The following is a 17,094-nucleotide window of genomic DNA, read 5'->3' as shown; positions in this document are numbered from 1 at the left end:
TGAACTTCTCTCACAATGACCACTATTTGCCATGTGTAAAAATGTAAAAAAACAAAAAAAAAACGATTAAACTGAAATAAAATACGAATCATATTTCACGTCTTTTATTTCGATTTTATCCACATGCACGAAGACAAGAAGAGAAACCCCGCCCTCTCTCCTTATCGGGCTGCGTTCCCCGCAGGTTCCCCGCAGGCTGAACCCTCCGCTTCCTGTTCAGCTCGGCTGTCAACACACCCCTTCAAGGACCACAGCGTTGTTTCCTTTTGGTTGCTTGTTTGCAGCAAGTCTTTAACCTCGGAGCAGGAAAAGGTCACGACAGGCATTGTTGCCGGTCACCCGGGCGCGTTACCGCCAGCAGACCCGACCCAGACCCATGGTTTATCACAGCAACTTGCTGCAGCTCGCCAGTGTGTTTTGGAGATTGATTAACCCGAGGGACTGACGATGATTAACAAGAGGGCCATAAAGACTCGAGTTGCCGACCACCATGTGAACACTTGAACGTCTCCTCGTTAAGAGACCTTTAATGACGCCCTAGGGCCCTGGGACGTTCACAGCTGTGGAAAAAACATCCTGATAGAGGTGACATTTTTCCAGCATTTTAGATTCCAGCTCCGGATTAAATGTCACGTCAGGTGCACAGGGGAATGCAGGTGCGCTGGGTAGATTTGCATCACTCACACACCATGGCTTCGCTATGAATGGGAAATGTGCCTTATGGAATATGAAGCAATGTTTGCATTTCAACGTTCATATTTTCTTTGTTAAATGTAGGGTAGGCAATTTATTTATATATTAATTAGCTCTCCAAAAATAATATATTTTTTAGTTTTAAGTCACACGATGTATTTATATAATTTATTATTTTGAAGATATCTATTTAACATTCAATATTTTATTTATTTATTTATTTTTTCAAATGAACAATTTCCCGGGTTAGGGAAAAAAATAAATCTCCCCTATCTTCTCCCACCTGATGGGAAGGGCGGAGTCTCAGAGCCTGGTGGTTAATGATTCAATACCGGAGCTGCTGAGATTGATAGAGAGATATATTGAGAGAGAGAGAGAGAGAGAGAGAGAGAGAGAGAGAGAGAGAGAGAGAGAGAGGGAGAGGGAGATAGACCGAGAGGGAGAAAAAAATAATGGCATAGGGACCTGACAATAGCAGAAGGTGAGAGCCCTGCCAGGAGAAGCTCAGCGTGTGTGCGTGACTGTGAACCAGACAGATCGCTGACAGCTCCTTCACGCTTGTATCTGCCCAGGTGTGCGTCCAGTCTGCATGGGATCAGGGAGTGCATCCCGGACATTCGCCGATCCACTGCCGATCCAAAACGATTCACCTGGCAGCGGTGGGCCGAGTCCGGCTGTACCTGCAGAGCGAGACGTCTACACACACTCCAGCCCGGGCTAGCCCTTCGACTCCTACAGATTGATCTGATACCAATCAGAGGACCTGGACTTGAACCCTTCCTAATCTCCACCGCCGGCTCCAGGTGAGTGCAGCTCTGAAGACATCTCTGCAGGCCTTCTGAACTGTAGAGGTTTGGGTGTTAAAGAAGACCGGAGACATGCATGCTCTTAACTATCTGGCACTGACTGGGCCAGCTTTCACATTTGTTGTTGGTTTTAGTTTGTGTATTTCGTGGGAATCAGGCAATTGCAATTCAAAAATTGCGAAAGGGTCCGGATACGATGGCATGACGTTTACTGTGAAAGGTGGTCTTGTCCCCATCTGGTCCCATGCTCACGCCCAGTCCTTCAGTGTGTCCCCATGAGTATCATAACCTCAGCTTATTTTATGCAACACATACAGCATACCAGGTATACCACCGGTATTACGTAATGATGTGTAACTTTCCATTGTGGCCCGAGCCATGGGCCATAAAGGTTTAACACACAACAACGTTCACAACTGCGCCACATTTTCCAAATTTTCTTTACTTTTACTCGAAAAAAGGTCATTCGTGCGTTCGCGTCTCATGACATGGGTAATGTTGAGGTTTTTTGGGTACTTGTGCGTGTTAAAAAGGCAGTTTAACTTGCTTGCAGGAAAATCAAACTGTCAGGTCACCATGACAACAGTACCATAAAGTTAAATTGGATTTGGTTTGTTGACTACAACACAAGGTTGTTCCCATGTAATACAGTTTCACTCATCGATTCTTAACTGATTTAATAACAGGCCCCATATCTTCAAGAACTCCCACTCCTTTTAAGACACAGGCAAAGCATGGCTGGATCCTTCCAGAACAACCTCTCCTCTAAACCCTCTAACACGGAGAGAATGGTTCTTTAAATAAATTAAAACTAGCTTTATGTGGTCCATCCATATAAATAACACAGGAACAGTCCACAATGTCTATTCAACAATGGGCAGACTGTTGAGTTTCAACCCCACCTCCGATGTCCAATGTCCAAGGTGAGAGCGTGGTGATTAGGGTCAACCAAATGATTACAGCCAAACACACTCGGGCTGTGCCACCCTTAGTATTTAAGCAGGTCTGATTGATAGTGCAACGCCACATTTTAAACTGATGCAATGTGTTTGATGGTTCAATATGGAATACACACACACGCTCGCACGCACGCACGCCCGCCCGCCCGCACGCACGCACGCACACACACACACACACACACAAAAAACACACACACTACAAATGCTATTTGTAATTGACGGCTAAAGTTTAATGGTGGTCATTTATCACAATCAGGGCTATTGTAAACTTATCGATGGAAAGGTTACCAGAAGGGAGGAAATTGTATTTTGTGTGTGTACTTGTCTGTGTGCACCAATATGATTTTATAACCGATATGACGATATGAATATCAAGGCCTGAGGACGAGAGGGGATCAATGTGTCTGCTTTGATCATTTCAGATGAGTTCTCCACATTATAAATGGATCTCAAAATGAGAAAACATGTCACTCAAACAGAACCACACTACCTGCAAATTACGGGACTTTAAGTCAGGTCCATTTAATTTTTACAGACCTTAACGTCTCTGTGTCTCCAAAAACCTGGATTTGCTTCAAAGTTTTTGTTTTTTGGTATAAAAATTTCATTGGTTTAGTGTTTTTGGCATCTCTAGTGCAAAAGTCAAAGCAATGATAAAAAAAGTGTTAACTGTAGATGCACACATATAAAGTTAAGTCCCATATCTGTAACTGGAGATATTAAGGTGGGACATCTACGATGAGGAGTGACACCTAAACGACCAACGGTGTTCATCATAAGCTCGACCAATCACAAATGTTAGGGACAAGCCGGCCATACTCTTTACATACCATTTTTAATTAAAGGACCATCATTGTAGGACAAACACAGCTGTCAGTCATAACACTAATTAAGGGCGTGTTCTTTTTATGTCCCAGTGCACTAGGACCAGTAGACTGAACTGGCAGAGATAGGTCCTCTGCCCGTACACTGTTTAATAAATTAACGTGCATTTGTGACACACTGTGTAGAAATAATATCAACTAAATGTTAAAGGACAATTCCGGTATTTTGAACATTGAGCCCCCTTTCTGGTTTATCTAGGATGAAATAGAGTGGTTAACACCGAAATTTTGAACATTGGTCCTGTCTCCAGTATTTGGCTAATTTCGAATCGCCCCTGCCTGCTTCACAACGGCTGGCTATGGGCATTCACAAACCTGTCCTTAAAACACCCCTAAACCTTCGCTTTCAGAAATTTGAAACTCATTGATTGGTTAGTGGTGTTCGTTGATGTTCCTCATCAAGTATCGTAGCGAAATACAGTTTCTGTCGTGTTTTATTTGGCATTTTGTAAATCTGCATTTTGTAAATGAAACGGAAACCGGACCGGAACCAGAAACGGAAAGGGTTGTAGTCTTTTCACCCGGTTCAGTAGGGCTAACCCTACAAAATGCCGATTTACAAAATGTCCTTTAACTTCCTCCTTCCTGGTTGGCTATGGATCCGGTTGGACCCAGCTGATGTCAATCAAACTGATGACTCCATATGTTCAGGGACTTTAACAGTTAGAGCCTCAAGGGCCATACATTTTATGACGTCCCCTTACAATGATACAACATGCCCACATTTACGATGCCCCCTAACCCGAAGCCCTCTCGAAATGGCCAGGAAAAACTCTCTGAATCCACAGGAACATCTGCTTTCCAGGGAAGCATTAGATGCCTAATGGATAGACATATGGTACAATGGTCGCCTGAAACGAATCGAAACAAAGGTACAGCTAGTCAGTGCATTCATGTTCAGAAAATAGTCAATATGAAAACACCATCAGGACTGTGGGTCAGCCGGGTCGTCTGACATACTGAAACACTCTAATCATAGGTCTTAAATTGCCAAGTAAAAGCCAATAACGTCTGGGTCTCTCCGAGCCGTTCCCTGCTCATGTGTTATGTAAAGGAGGCCTGCATAAAACCGGTCGGTGGTCGGGGGTCTCCGAAGCGTCTCCCGTAGCTGATGCTCTGCATTATTCAGACGGGGCCGTGCTGGAGCTCATCCTGCAGAGAGCACTTCAAAGCCTCCCCGCTACAGGGGACTCAAAGTAGTCGCGCTTTTAGCATCCTGCGCTAGTGCCACAGTGTGACAGAGGGAAAACTGTCGCACTGCCTGTCGGTTGGAACCGCCACATACTGCACGTCCGTCACCGCGATGTGGCTGGTTTGGCTGTCGTGTAGTGTGTGGTTCACCGTGATGGTGCTCAGCATGGTGGTCCACGTGTGACCTGTGTGTTGTGATACTGTAATGCTGTACTACCGTCCACTCCCTGCAGCCATGGAGAAACAACTGGAGGAGCTGAGGCAGCAGCTGGAGAAACAGTGTCAGATCAACCAGGAACTGAAGAGGCAGAACAAGGATCTAGGTGGGCGAAACACAACAACCACATCAACAACACAACAACCACATCAACAACACATCAACAACACATCAATAACACATCAACAACCACATCAACAACACATCAACAACACATCAACAACACATCAACAACAATATACAAAGCCTAATATGCTATCTAAACTCTAAACTGTCTCACGATTATGAATCAAACGTAATGCCAAACAAGAACAGGATCACCGTGTGGAAATATCAAGTGTTGCAATATGCAGTTAAACATGAGTCAGACTTGTGATTGGTTCATTCGATGCTGAGGAAGACTCGTGTTCATCAGCGTTGTTTGGTGAAGTTAGAGTGCAGAGTGTAACTCTCTTCCATTGGTTGTTTCAGAGGAACGACTCCAGGAGAAAGAGAAGCTGTTGAGTGAATATGAAGACACAGGTGAGATGCCCAGTGCACGCACACGCACACACACACACCTGGCACGACGCCTGTACACACACAAGCACACACACACACACACACACACACACACACACACACACACACACACACACACACACACACAAGCACATACACATATGGCACAAGCATGCAAGCACACACACACACACACACACACGCGAACACCCACACACACACACACAAGCACATGCAAACACACAAGAACACACGCACACGTACACAAACTAATATCTATCAATAGAGACACACAAACAGCTCCAGCTGACAGACCTCCCCATCCCTGCGTTCCTATTGGTCGGCGCCACAGAGTTTCCCTCCCAGAGCAGTAATGATGCGGCCCCCGAGGTCAGGAAGAGCCGCGCCGCCGTCATGGCGCCCGAGCCAATCCCTGAGGGCCTGCAGATCACCCGCACACAGGTCAAGAAGACCACCAGGTGAGTGACAGCCCACCGCTGCCTCTGATTGGCTGCAATCAACTGCGAGATGGAACAGCGATGTCGCTCGGCAACAAATGAAATGCAAAGGAAATGAAAATGGGGTGGCGGAAGGTCAGGAGGTAGAGCGGGTTGCCTGGTATCCGCAAGGTTGCTAGTTCGATGTCCCCGGGGAGCTCCTTCTAGCGAGTGTCGAGGTGTCCCTGAGCAAGGCACCTAACCCTAACTGCTCCCGACGAGCTGGCTGTCGCCTTTCATGGCTGACTCCGCCGTCGTTTTTCGAATGTGTGCATAAATGGGTGAATGATGGCAATGTTGTGAAGCGCTTTGGGTGGCCACTGGTGAGAAAAGCGCTGTACCATTTACCATTTACCAAGAGCAGGGCTGCCATCGACATCCCAGAGTGTTTCTCGTTCAGTTTGAAATATATCATGTGTAAAGCGTTATTACAGAGAATATAAAGCACAACAGGAGCTATAAACTGTAAAAACTGCTGTCATGAACAATACTTAAGGGTCACGACTCAGTAGCTATAAAACACTGTGTGTTATGTAACAACAAAGACAACAGCAACAAACATCTAGTTATGTACCTACTCTCCTATAACGAATGTTATACGTCACGGCTCGTGAGCAAACCATTTTCACAGTCACATATTTTTTAATTTCACCCAGCGAGACCAACCTGATCGTCAAGGCGATCCAGAAGAACGACTTCCTGAGCCGGCTGGATGACGAGCAGACGGCCATGATGGTGGACCTCCTGGTGTCACATGACTTCAGCCCCGGGCAGGAGGTCATAGCAGAGGCCTCTGAGGGGGACACCATGTACATCGTGGCAGGTACACCTGGGGGTTCAATTCAATTCAATTCAATTCAATTTTATTTGTATAGCCCTTAATCACCATTACAGTCTCAAAGGGCTTAACAAGTGGGCTTAACCCAAGCCCCCACAAGGGCAAGAAAAAACTCCCTTGAAATTAGCAAGGAAGAAATCTTGAGAAGAAACGCATAGTGGGGGATCCTTCTTCCAGGGATGGTCAGGAGTGCAATGGGTGCCATAATTGACATACAGGTAAATACATGCACAAAAATGGTGATGTGGTGCTGGCCGGTTGACCATGAGGAGAGTCCAGGCATCCAGTCCAGTCACCGCAACATGCTAGAACAGACAGAATAGTGAATAAGAACGGAACAGTACATAGCGGGAATGTATACTGCATTAACAAAACACAAACAACCAGAATGGTCTTCACTTCGCATTTTCACAATCGTTTTCACAATCCTATGTTCCAAATGCAAGATCGTAGAGGTGCGTTTTGAGCTTTCCTTTGAATAGCTCCACAGAGTCAGCTTCCCTGATCACTTGTGGCAGCCTATTCCATAGGAAGGGGGCTCGATAGGCAAACGCTCTCTGTCCGGCCGATTTCTTTTTCTTTGTCCGGCCGTTCATGTGTTTATGTGTCGCTGTCTCCGTCTCCCTGTCTCCACGTGATTCTGATGATGATGATGATCTCTCTCTCTCTCTCTCTCTCTCTCTCTCTCTCTGCCTGTCTGTCTGTCTGTCTGTCTGTCTGTCTGTCTGTCTGTCTATCTATCTATCTATCTATCTATCTATCTATCTATCTATCTATCTCTCTCTCTCTCACTCTCTTCCTCTCGCCCACTCTCTCTCTCCCTCTCGCTCACACTCATTCTCTCTCTCTCGCTCTGTCACCCTCTCTCGCTCTCTCTCTCTCTCGCTTACTCTCTTGCTCTCGCTCTCTCTATCACTCCCTCTCTCTCACTTTCGCCCTCTCGTTCTCTCTCTCTCTCTCTCGCTCTCTGTCTCTCCCTCTCGCTCTCGTTCACTCTTTCTCTCTCTCTCTCGCTCTCTCTCTTTCCCTCTCGCTCTCGCTCCTTCGCTTACTCTCTCTCTTTCTCCCTCTCGTTCACTCTCTCTCTCTCTCGCGCTCATCTCTCTCCCTCTCACTTTCGCTCTCTCTCACACTCTCTCTCGCGCTCTCTTTCTCTCTCACTCGCTCTCTCTCTATCTCTCTCTCTTTCTCTATCCCTCTCTTTCCCTCTCTCTCTCTCTCTCTCTCTCTCTCTCTCTCTCTCTCTCTCTCTCTCTCTCTCTCTCTCTCTCTCTCCCTCTCGCTCTCTCTCAGCGGGGGAGCTTGTCGTCACCCAGGGGGGTCGACAGCTCAGATCCCTGACGTGCGGCGATGTCTTCGGTGAGCTGGCCATCTTGTATAACTGCAAGCGCACGGCCACGGTCAAAGGTACGGAACCGCCCTTGCGACTTTTGATGCCTCTGTGAGGTGCATGGGTATCACAGGGGGTCCATCACTGAAGATAGTGCCGGCAGGATACTGGGTTCGATCCCCGCTGTCCAAGCTAACCTTGAGCAGGACGCCTGACCCCTTACTTGCTCTTTAAGGACACTCAGGTATCCGAGTTCAATGTAAATTGCTTTGACTAAACGTGTCCCAAAACTAGGTAACTGTCGGACTATGATATGCTTCGGGACTAGCTCTTACTAGCGGATGTGTGCTTCCAGCCAAGTCTGCGGTGCGGCTGTGGTGCATGGAGAGGCAGACGTACCGGACCATCATGACCAACAAGTCCAAGAAGAAACGTGGGGAGCTACTGGGCTTCCTGAAGACGTGAGTGGAGATAACACGGCCCTGTGTCACTGGAATTCACATTTACGTTATCGTGTACAACGGCTACGTCTCACTGATAATGTAGCACTTGATTTTGACTGTGATTTTGCTAAACGGTTCCGCACAGGGTCTGTTTTGGCCAGATGGACTTCCGTAGTAGTTTTCAAAGCCCCTTTGTCTCTGTGTTCTTGTCCTCAGGTCCAGAACTCTGAAGGACCTGAACGATGTCCAGCTGTCTAAGATCATCGATTCCATGGAGGAGGTAGGGACTCTCAGTGGATATGTCTAACCAGGGGCGTAGGAATGAGTTTAACATTGGGGGGGACACATATCGGAAACCTGACAGATCCGGTATCATTTTTAGGTGGGACAAATGCGCCTGTCTCCGATATTGGAGGGGACACGTCCCCTCCGTCCCCCCCGGTTCCTACGCCCTTATGTCTAACAGTGTTAAACAGTAGAAGCTTAGTGGTTATCATCAGATAAATCTAAATCTACTATTGTCCAACCTTTCCTTTCTACTAGTTTTTTTTAAAATATTTTTAAGGACAAATGTTTTAGTACTTGAAACTAGTGTCTGTCTACATTGCGTCGGGGTTGGTGTTATAGTATCTGAAGAGTGTTGTGTGCGCTCTGTTTTGTGTGTCTCAGGTCAAGTACCAGGACAAGGACACCATCGTGCGAGAAGGAGCGGAGGGAAACACCTTCTACATCATCCTCAAAGGCGAGGTGAGCTGGTGTCGATCTGATGTTGCATCACACTGTGTTGCTCACCCCTGTGTGTTTCTCACCGTCTCACACATCGTTGGACGAGGTTCAAAACGCAAGACATGTTTCACAACTAGGTATCCAAGCAGCAGCCATCACCATAGACATTTGTTTTATAAACGAAATGATTGCTGGTGTTTTGCCTGAATGTATGTATGTAAATCATTGCATTGCATTATTGCATTGCACTCCTGACCATCCCTGGAAGGAGGGATCCCCCACTCTGCATTCCTTCTCAAGATTTATTCCTTGCTAATTAAGGGAGGTTTTTCTTGCCCTCTGGGGGGCTAGGGTCGGAGGGGGGGGGGGGGGGGGGGGGTTCATAACTACATGGCCTGTTAAGCCCTTCGAGACTGAACCTGTGATTAAGGTCTATAGAAATAAAATAGATTTTATTGAACTGAATCTAAACTCTTCACCCTCTTCTGTTCCCCTCTTCCATGGTCTCTGTGTCCACCCTAAAGGTTCTGGTGTCGAAGAACGTGAACGGCTCTCAGAAGCAGATCCGCCGGATGGGGAAGGGAGAGCATTTCGGGGAGCAGGCCCTCATCCGGTAACCATAGCAACGGTTTGATCGGAGTGCGGCAGACGGAACGCTGTGTGATCGGAATGTTGCTCGTTACTTAGTTAAGCAGCTTTGTATTTTAACATTCTGCGTGCGTGATAGTTAGAGTTTCATATCGCCTTCGACCCGTCTAACGATTTCATATTTTTGGTGTTTTCCGTTAATCTTTCTTTTGAGTATTTTTATAGTATCATGTGGATGAATGTTTTTCTGCCCCTCGGGGGGATGTGCAGGGAGGTGAGGAGGACGGCTACGTGCACGGCCGACGGCCCGGTCACGTGTTTATCCATCGACAAAGAGTGAGTTCTCATTTAGAACCGCTCATGTGTACAATGGATATCACAGCTCTCTGGGTGTCTTTGCTCTGTCACGACAAACGGAGAGGATTCTGCTCAGTAATTGTTGAAACCAGATCCCATTTGCAAGCAAACACCTGTCTTCACCTGTGTTGTTTCTTTGAATCTCAGGGTGTTTGAGGAGACCATCCCTGTGGAACACCTGGAGCTTTTCGATGAGTATGTCCTCGGAGGAGATAACGTTTATTTCCCCTCTCACTCCTTTTCTGACACCTCTTTGTACGAAACTAAAATTAACACTACAGTTTGTGTGAGAGCATACACTGATGAGCTTTCTGTCTTACAACTCTCCTGTCATCTATCTCTACTCTTTTCCATTCCTGCTCTCCTCTCCTCTGCTCTCCTCTCCTCTCCTCTCCTCTCCTCTCCTCTCTTCCATCTCTCCTCTCCGCTCCTCTCCTCCATCTCTCCTCTCCTCTCCTCCATCTCATCTCTCCTCCATACATCCAGGTAGACACTCCCACCTGTGATGTCACTAGGTCACATGGCAGGGCAGTTTTTGAACTTAGAAATTAACTTTAGAAATCATTCTGACTGCAGCTGACTTTTTTTTTCAAAAATCTCTCCTCTCCCCTCCATCTCTCCTCTCCCCTCCTCCATCTCTCCTCTCCTCTCCTCTCTCCTCCATCTCTCCTCTCCTCTTCTCTCTCCTCCATCTCTAGTACCAAAGTGCTGCAGGAGGCTGAAACTCCAGAGAACCACAGGTAAGAATCTGTCTGTCTGTCTGTCTTCTTTATGTCCGTCTGTCGTCCCGTCTGTCCGTTCTTCTGTGTGTTTGTCCGATTTAATCATCGTTAAGACGTTATGAAACCTCCAACTCACTAATCACAGGCCTGAGGTGTCTGGAAGAGTGTTACACAACAAGAACGAGCATCCTAGAGGTTAAGATGCAATCGTTGTGCGGCTGTTGCTTCAGTGACAGGTTTTTGTTTTAACGATCTTTGACTCAGAGTTGTCGACTCACACTTTTTATTCTAGGAAAACACAGTTGACCCAATAAATAAAAGTGTACTCATTTTAAAGTCGTTCTAACCAAGTATATGTGTAAATTAAGTTTTTTTTACCAGCTAATTATACCGCTAGACTTACTGCAAGATGGACGGGAGAAAGATACTGCTTGTTGTGTTAGTTTTGGTATGGTTATCAGATTTACTGTATTTTTCTTCTCCTCCTCCTCCTCTTCCTCCTCCTCCTTCTCCTCCTCCTCCTCCTTCTCCTCCTCCTCCTCCTCCTTCTCCTCCTTCTCCTCTTCCTCCTCCTCCTCCTCCTCCTCTTCCTCCTCCTCCTCCTCCTCCTCCTCTTCTTCCTCCTCCTCCTCCTCCTCTTCCTCCTCCTCCTCCTCCTCCTCAGTCTCCACACGTCCCTGAAGTTCAAAGACCTGGTCCCGGCCTTGTACCAGGAGGGCCGCTACCAGGGAGAGGCTGTCACACTAGGAGTGGGGGGCTTTGGCCGCGTTAGCCTGGTAAGTGTGTGTGTGTGTGTGTGTGTGAGTGTGTGTGTGTGTGTGTGTGTGTGTGTGTGATTGTGTGCTTCTGTGCGTCCCTCCACGTCCTTCATATGTGTGCGTCTGTGTGTTTGTGTGTGTGTGTGTGCATATCTATCTGTGTGTGTGTGTGTTTGTGTGTGTCTGTGTATGTGTGTGTGTTTGTGCGTAACTCCATGTGTTTGTGTGGGTGTGTTTGGGTGTGTATGCGTATCTTCATATGTGTATGTGTGTGTGCGCGTTTCTTCATGTATGTGTCTGTGTTCGTGTGTCTACGTGTGTATATCTCTGTCTGTGTTGCCGTGGATGTGTGTGTGTATAGCTGTATGCATATGTGTGTATGTGTGTGTGGGTGTGATGGATCATCCATCCATTCATGCATGTCGATTGCTAAGTGCCTTTTTGTGTCATAAAGGCCACTGTAAATCGAACACAACCCCTCTTCACTACTCACCGTAATTCTTTGTATTGATCTGGGGTGCTGAAGGTCACCTCCGTGAAACACGGGAAATACTACGCCATGAAGCGCGTCAGCAAGAAGCACATCGTTGCCAAGCGACAGGAGGAGCACATGCTGTTCGAGAAGAAGATCCTTAAAGCAATCCAGTGTGACTTCATCGTCAGGTCAGCTGATTGGTCACAAACTCTTAATAGCTTAAAATGGCCCCATTTTACCACCAGCTGGGGGTGTTGATTAGCCTACGCCTCGGTACAGTCCAGTGGGTATGCTGGTACACTTGTGATGTCACTATGTCCCATGGCTGGGGCCCTTTAAGGTCCGAGTTAGATGTGGATCGTTAATGACGAAGGAAAAAGGCGCCTGGAAAGGAATTATTCACGCAAAGCAATTTGAGAAATGATTCTGACCGAGGCTGACTCCTTTGAAAATCTGCAAGAGAAGCCTTTCTCTAAAAGGGTGTCTGTCGCTATCAGTAACCCGTTGTCTTTCCCTGTCTCTTCTTTTTCTCTCTCCCCTCTGTTCTGTCTCTCTCTCTAATGGTCCAGGCTCCACGGCGCATTCAAAGACTCCCGGTACATCTACATGGTCATGGAGTTCTGCAGTGGAGGGGAGCTGTGGACCAAGCTCAAAGAAGTGTAAGGAAACCCACCGCTTCACACGCCTTCAAACCCTCTAACACATGTTGGCCAGTCTGGCCACGCACACATCGCCTCAGATGTTTTGCAAAAATACGTTAAATGACGGAAGAGAGAGGGACAGGGAGAGAGAGCGAGAGAGAGAGAGAGAGAGACAGAGAGAGAGAGAGACAGAGAGAGAGAGACAGAGAGAGAGAGAGACAGAGTGAGGGACAGAGAGAGAGAGAGACAGAGAGAGAGAGAGAGAAAAAGAGAGACAGGGAGAGAGAGCGAGAGAGGGGGACAGTGAGTGAGAGAGACAGAGAGAGACAGAGAGAGAGAGACAGAGAGAGAGAGACAGCGAGAGAGAGAGAGACAGAGAGAGAGAGAGAGACAGAGAGAGAGAGAGACAGAGAGAGAGACCGAGAGAGACAGAGGCAGAAAGAGAGAGAGCTACCTCCAACTGTAGGCATCGGACGACATTCCTGAAACGCGCAAGGCCAGCGATCGTGTGTGTGGCCATTTTGTAGACAGTGTATGGAGTTTTATTGTTTGTTGTTGTTGGTTCAGAGGGCGTTTCGACGAGCCCATCGCAGTGTTCTGCGCGGCCTGCGTGGTGGAGGCTTACGCGTACCTCCACAAGAAGAACATCCTCTACCGAGACCTGAAGCCAGAGAACCTCATGATGGACTCCAAGGGCTACGTTAAGCTGGTGGGTCAGGGGGGGTTAAGCTGTGTGTGTGTGTGTGTGTGTGTGTGTGTGTGTGTGTGTGTGTGTGTGTGGGTGTGTCCGTGTGTGTTATCAGGCATGTTTATTTTATGCTTATGCATATAAACTTATTGATAAGGAAAGTATGCATGTTTACAGCATGTTTGTGTTCATCTGTGTTTGCGTGTGTGTGTGTGTGTGTGTGTGTGTGTGTATGCTTGTGTGTGAGTGTGTGAGTGTGTGTATGTGAACAGGCAGATTTTTTATGTGTATGGTTATAAACAAATTGATAAGGATTTGCAATTTTGATAGGCATTTGTGTGTGTGTGTGTGTGTGTGTGTGTGTGTGTGTGTGTGTGTGCGTGTTATAATATGTGCATGTGTGTTATTATGGGTGCATGTGTGAATATGTGTGTGTGTTTGTGTGTGAGCATGTCTGTAAATGTGTGCATGTGTGCGTGCATTAATATGTGCGTCTGTGTGTATTTGTGCGTGCGTGCAGGTGGACTTCGGCTTCGCCAAGGACATGGTGCGGGGGGAAAAGACCTACTCCTTCGTGGGGACCCCAGAGTACATGGCCCCTGAGATCATCAAGAACCAGGGCCACGACCTCGCGGTGGACTTCTGGTCGCTGGGCGTCCTCATCTATGAGCTGCTGGCCGGAAGGTACCTCACCTTACACTGGGACGCATCCATGCATCCATGCACCGCATGGTATGGAATACTGTTTTGATTTATCCGACAGGGCTATAGCCACATAGCCTGAAAACCAGAGGAATCGGCTCATGTTTTACTTGCTCTGGGGTCTCCGTCCTCCTTACAAAATTGTAACGCACAGTGACTTTGATGAGTACCTTTTATCTGATTTCTGGTTTGGAAATAGTAACGCGTTAGATTACTCGTTACTGAAAAAAGTGGTCCGAGGCCAGTAACGCGTAACTAAGTAACGCGTTACTTGCATCACTGGCCTGTCAATAACTCTACTTTGAAATCAAACTAATGAACTGAGAGTATTCAGTCTAAAACACATTTTTGAATTTGTCAGGCCATGTCAGGCTAATAGCTGTAAACATCAGCCGGTTTTTATTGACACAACAAATCACGTTCAATTAGAATCAAAAGTCACGTTGATCTTTTGAAAAACTCTGAGGACTTCATCTCTCAAGTAGGGTGCCGCATTCTCTCATTTGTCCAGTAGGGGGCAGCATTATTGCACGACGGAATATGCCACGGTTGAAAAGCCGGGTGAAACCGTTTACTTTTCGAGTTAATAATGAAACACCTCCGCTGTTTGCTCCCCTGCCACTGCCAGCCCCCCCTTCTCAAGCTCAGAGCCCCAGAAGATCTACGCCAAGATCCTAGATGGAGTCATAAAGTACCCACCGTACCTGAACGAAGCGGCCAAGTCCATCGTCAGCAAGCTGTGCAGGTGAGATAAATAGACCTTTTCCCACTGAGTCAGTGTCATCCTAAAACAGACTAAAACAGGTGTGGACCTCAGAACATCAACGTTTGAGCCAGTTGTATTTCATTTGTGTGTGTCAAAGCACCAGTAATGATCAAAGATCAAAGTGCAATGTCCTCTTTAGTCCATTACCGTGCCCTGGTACATAAAAAGAGCAGACCCATAATGTGTGCTTTGAAGAGCCTGTTTGTGCTAGAAGCAACTGACATGAGCTCATGGTGATGTAGGATTTGAACTGTGCTTTGGTTGGCAGGCCCAGGCCGGGTCAAAGGCTAGGAAATACCAAGAATGGCATCAAAGATGTTCGCCACCACAGGTAACCATGGAAACGTATTATGTCATTGAATGATAGAATGTTTTATTTTTCTAGAACTCATCCGTTGGTCACATCAAACGTGTTTCTGATAATACTTGACTGATAGAAGCATGTGTCTAGTTGAGATTTAACGATAACACAAATGCCGTCATCCACAGGGCTTATTCATCAGGATGCATCTTGGGATGTGTGATACCTCATGAGAGTTGTAGTACTTTCAAATTCAAAATATATGTAAATATACCGTTTTGCCATGACTCCCAGGAGAAACGCTGTGTTAGTTTCAAACACAACAATGCGTCCCCATAATGACAAATAATTTCAAGATTAGCTACTAAACAATGGAAGAAAATACCATCACTACCAAAAACATTCTTATGCTCCATACTTCCAAAATGGAGGCAAGCATTATAATGTAACATCACACTGTGCGACCGCTTTAGTTTCAGTTTGATACGTGATGTTATGTCATGTCATGTTATGCTATGTCGTTGCTATAGCAGGCTAGCCTAGCTCCATGTCTCCAGTACATTGTGTGTGTGTTGACGTCTGCGTTGCCTCCTCCTCAGGTGGTTCAGCACGATGAACTGGCACAAGCTGCGCGTGGGGCAGGTAGAGGCACCCACCGTACGCCTGGTCCGCAAGGTAGGTCCTAATAGACTCGGTCCGTTTGGGTGCGTAGACCAGCCGGTTCAGGCACAGGGATTTGTCATAGGCTGTGATCAATATCGTCCTCAATATGTATCGTCAGTGTCTACGTACTTAATGTATTTTGTACGTCCTTGTAGGCAGGGCCAGTGCTCAGTATAGGCAACCCAGGCGATCGCCTAGGGCGGCAAATGTGTTGGGGGCGCCCTCTAGTGGCGCCCTTGATTAATTAATAAAAATTATATTAAAAATAATAATAATAATAATTGGCCAGGGCGCAATTTAATGTCGAGTTGCCTAGGGCACCGAAACGGTCAGCGCCGGCCCTGCTTGTAGGGCTGCTCGATTATTGGAAAAAAATCACAATTACGATAATTTTGGTCAATATTGAAATCACGATTATTCAAACGATTATTTTTGAGTTTGAAAACATGTTTTATTTATTCAGCATGTCTCTTCCAAAAAAAACTTTGCAACTGAGAACTTTGAAATTTCGCCTTAAAAAAATACACAAAATGGTCAAAAAGAAAATGTTACAATCTAAAATAATAAACAGATATGTATCAGCTGTTCTGCCCTTTCTATAAAATTATAAAAAATTATAATAAAAAAATAAAAACGAAAAACTAGATTATGTTAATTTTATGATTGTTTGACGCTAAAATTGAAACCGCAATCATAATTCGATTAATCGCCCAGCCCTACGTTCTTGCACTTAAAAATAGTACTTAGCATTGTGAAGCATCTTATCCTAGCTATCTTTGTTATATACGGGGAATGGGTTAACCAAACAATTGTTAGTGCTTTGCACTCGTTTCTATGAACATCCTTAGTGTAGCGGCAGCGATATATTGTTGTTTCTCTTCCTTCTGACAAATGTAATTATTGTAAGTGCCCTAAATGTAAATGTAATTATCGTATTCTCCACTCAGTGTGTTTGATATGTGAAGAGTGTATTTCTGGTGCTCCACACAGGGTCCCTGCTACATCAACTTTGACCGTTTCCCCAGCGACCAGACCAAGGCGGATGAGGAGTTTTCTGGTTGGGATAAAGACTTCTAACAACACACCCTCCACCCACAACCTCCACCAAACCCTCCACCCGACCATGGAACCATACCTCCATCACTCCTATGTTTTCCTCTGGGATCTGCATATTTTCTACGGATCTATCGAGCGATCGTCTACATTCTACATCTGTGCCTGGACATTGGTTCAAATATGTGTATAAAGTCAGATTGTTCTATTAAAAAGAGATTAAAATGTTTAATATTCCTTATTGTCATTGAATGTGCGTAACAAATATAAAACGGAAAACAAAAAAAGTTGAATC

At 46.2% G+C, this 17,094-nt stretch overlaps 1 protein-coding gene across 1 annotated transcript; it reads left to right on the top strand.

Moving 5' to 3' along the window:
* Window positions 1–1,363: 1,363 nt before the first annotated feature.
* On the top strand, window positions 1,364–16,823 carry prkg3 (protein kinase cGMP-dependent 3; the record flags this gene model as incomplete). Its single annotated transcript, XM_079754048.1, has 22 exons — window positions 1,364–1,496; window positions 4,767–4,856; window positions 5,222–5,272; window positions 5,604–5,730; window positions 6,405–6,571; window positions 7,880–7,993; window positions 8,272–8,377; window positions 8,576–8,639; window positions 9,029–9,106; window positions 9,610–9,698; window positions 9,944–10,009; window positions 10,178–10,225; window positions 10,729–10,770; window positions 11,417–11,528; window positions 12,037–12,173; window positions 12,555–12,644; window positions 13,194–13,335; window positions 13,835–13,998; window positions 14,645–14,761; window positions 15,051–15,113; window positions 15,683–15,758; window positions 16,737–16,823. Exons 2-22 carry the CDS (start codon window positions 4,769–4,771, stop codon window positions 16,821–16,823), a joined length of 2,028 nt encoding a protein of 675 aa, XP_079610174.1. The 5' UTR covers window positions 1,364–1,496; window positions 4,767–4,768.
* Between the last annotated feature and the right edge of the window lie 271 nt (window positions 16,824–17,094).

The sequence above is a fragment of the Pollachius pollachius genome (genome assembly GCF_949987615.1).
Source record: "Pollachius pollachius genome assembly, chromosome: 16".
Taxonomy (NCBI): domain Eukaryota; kingdom Metazoa; phylum Chordata; class Actinopteri; order Gadiformes; family Gadidae; genus Pollachius; species Pollachius pollachius.
This window is presented reverse-complemented; position numbering and strand designations above follow the sequence as displayed.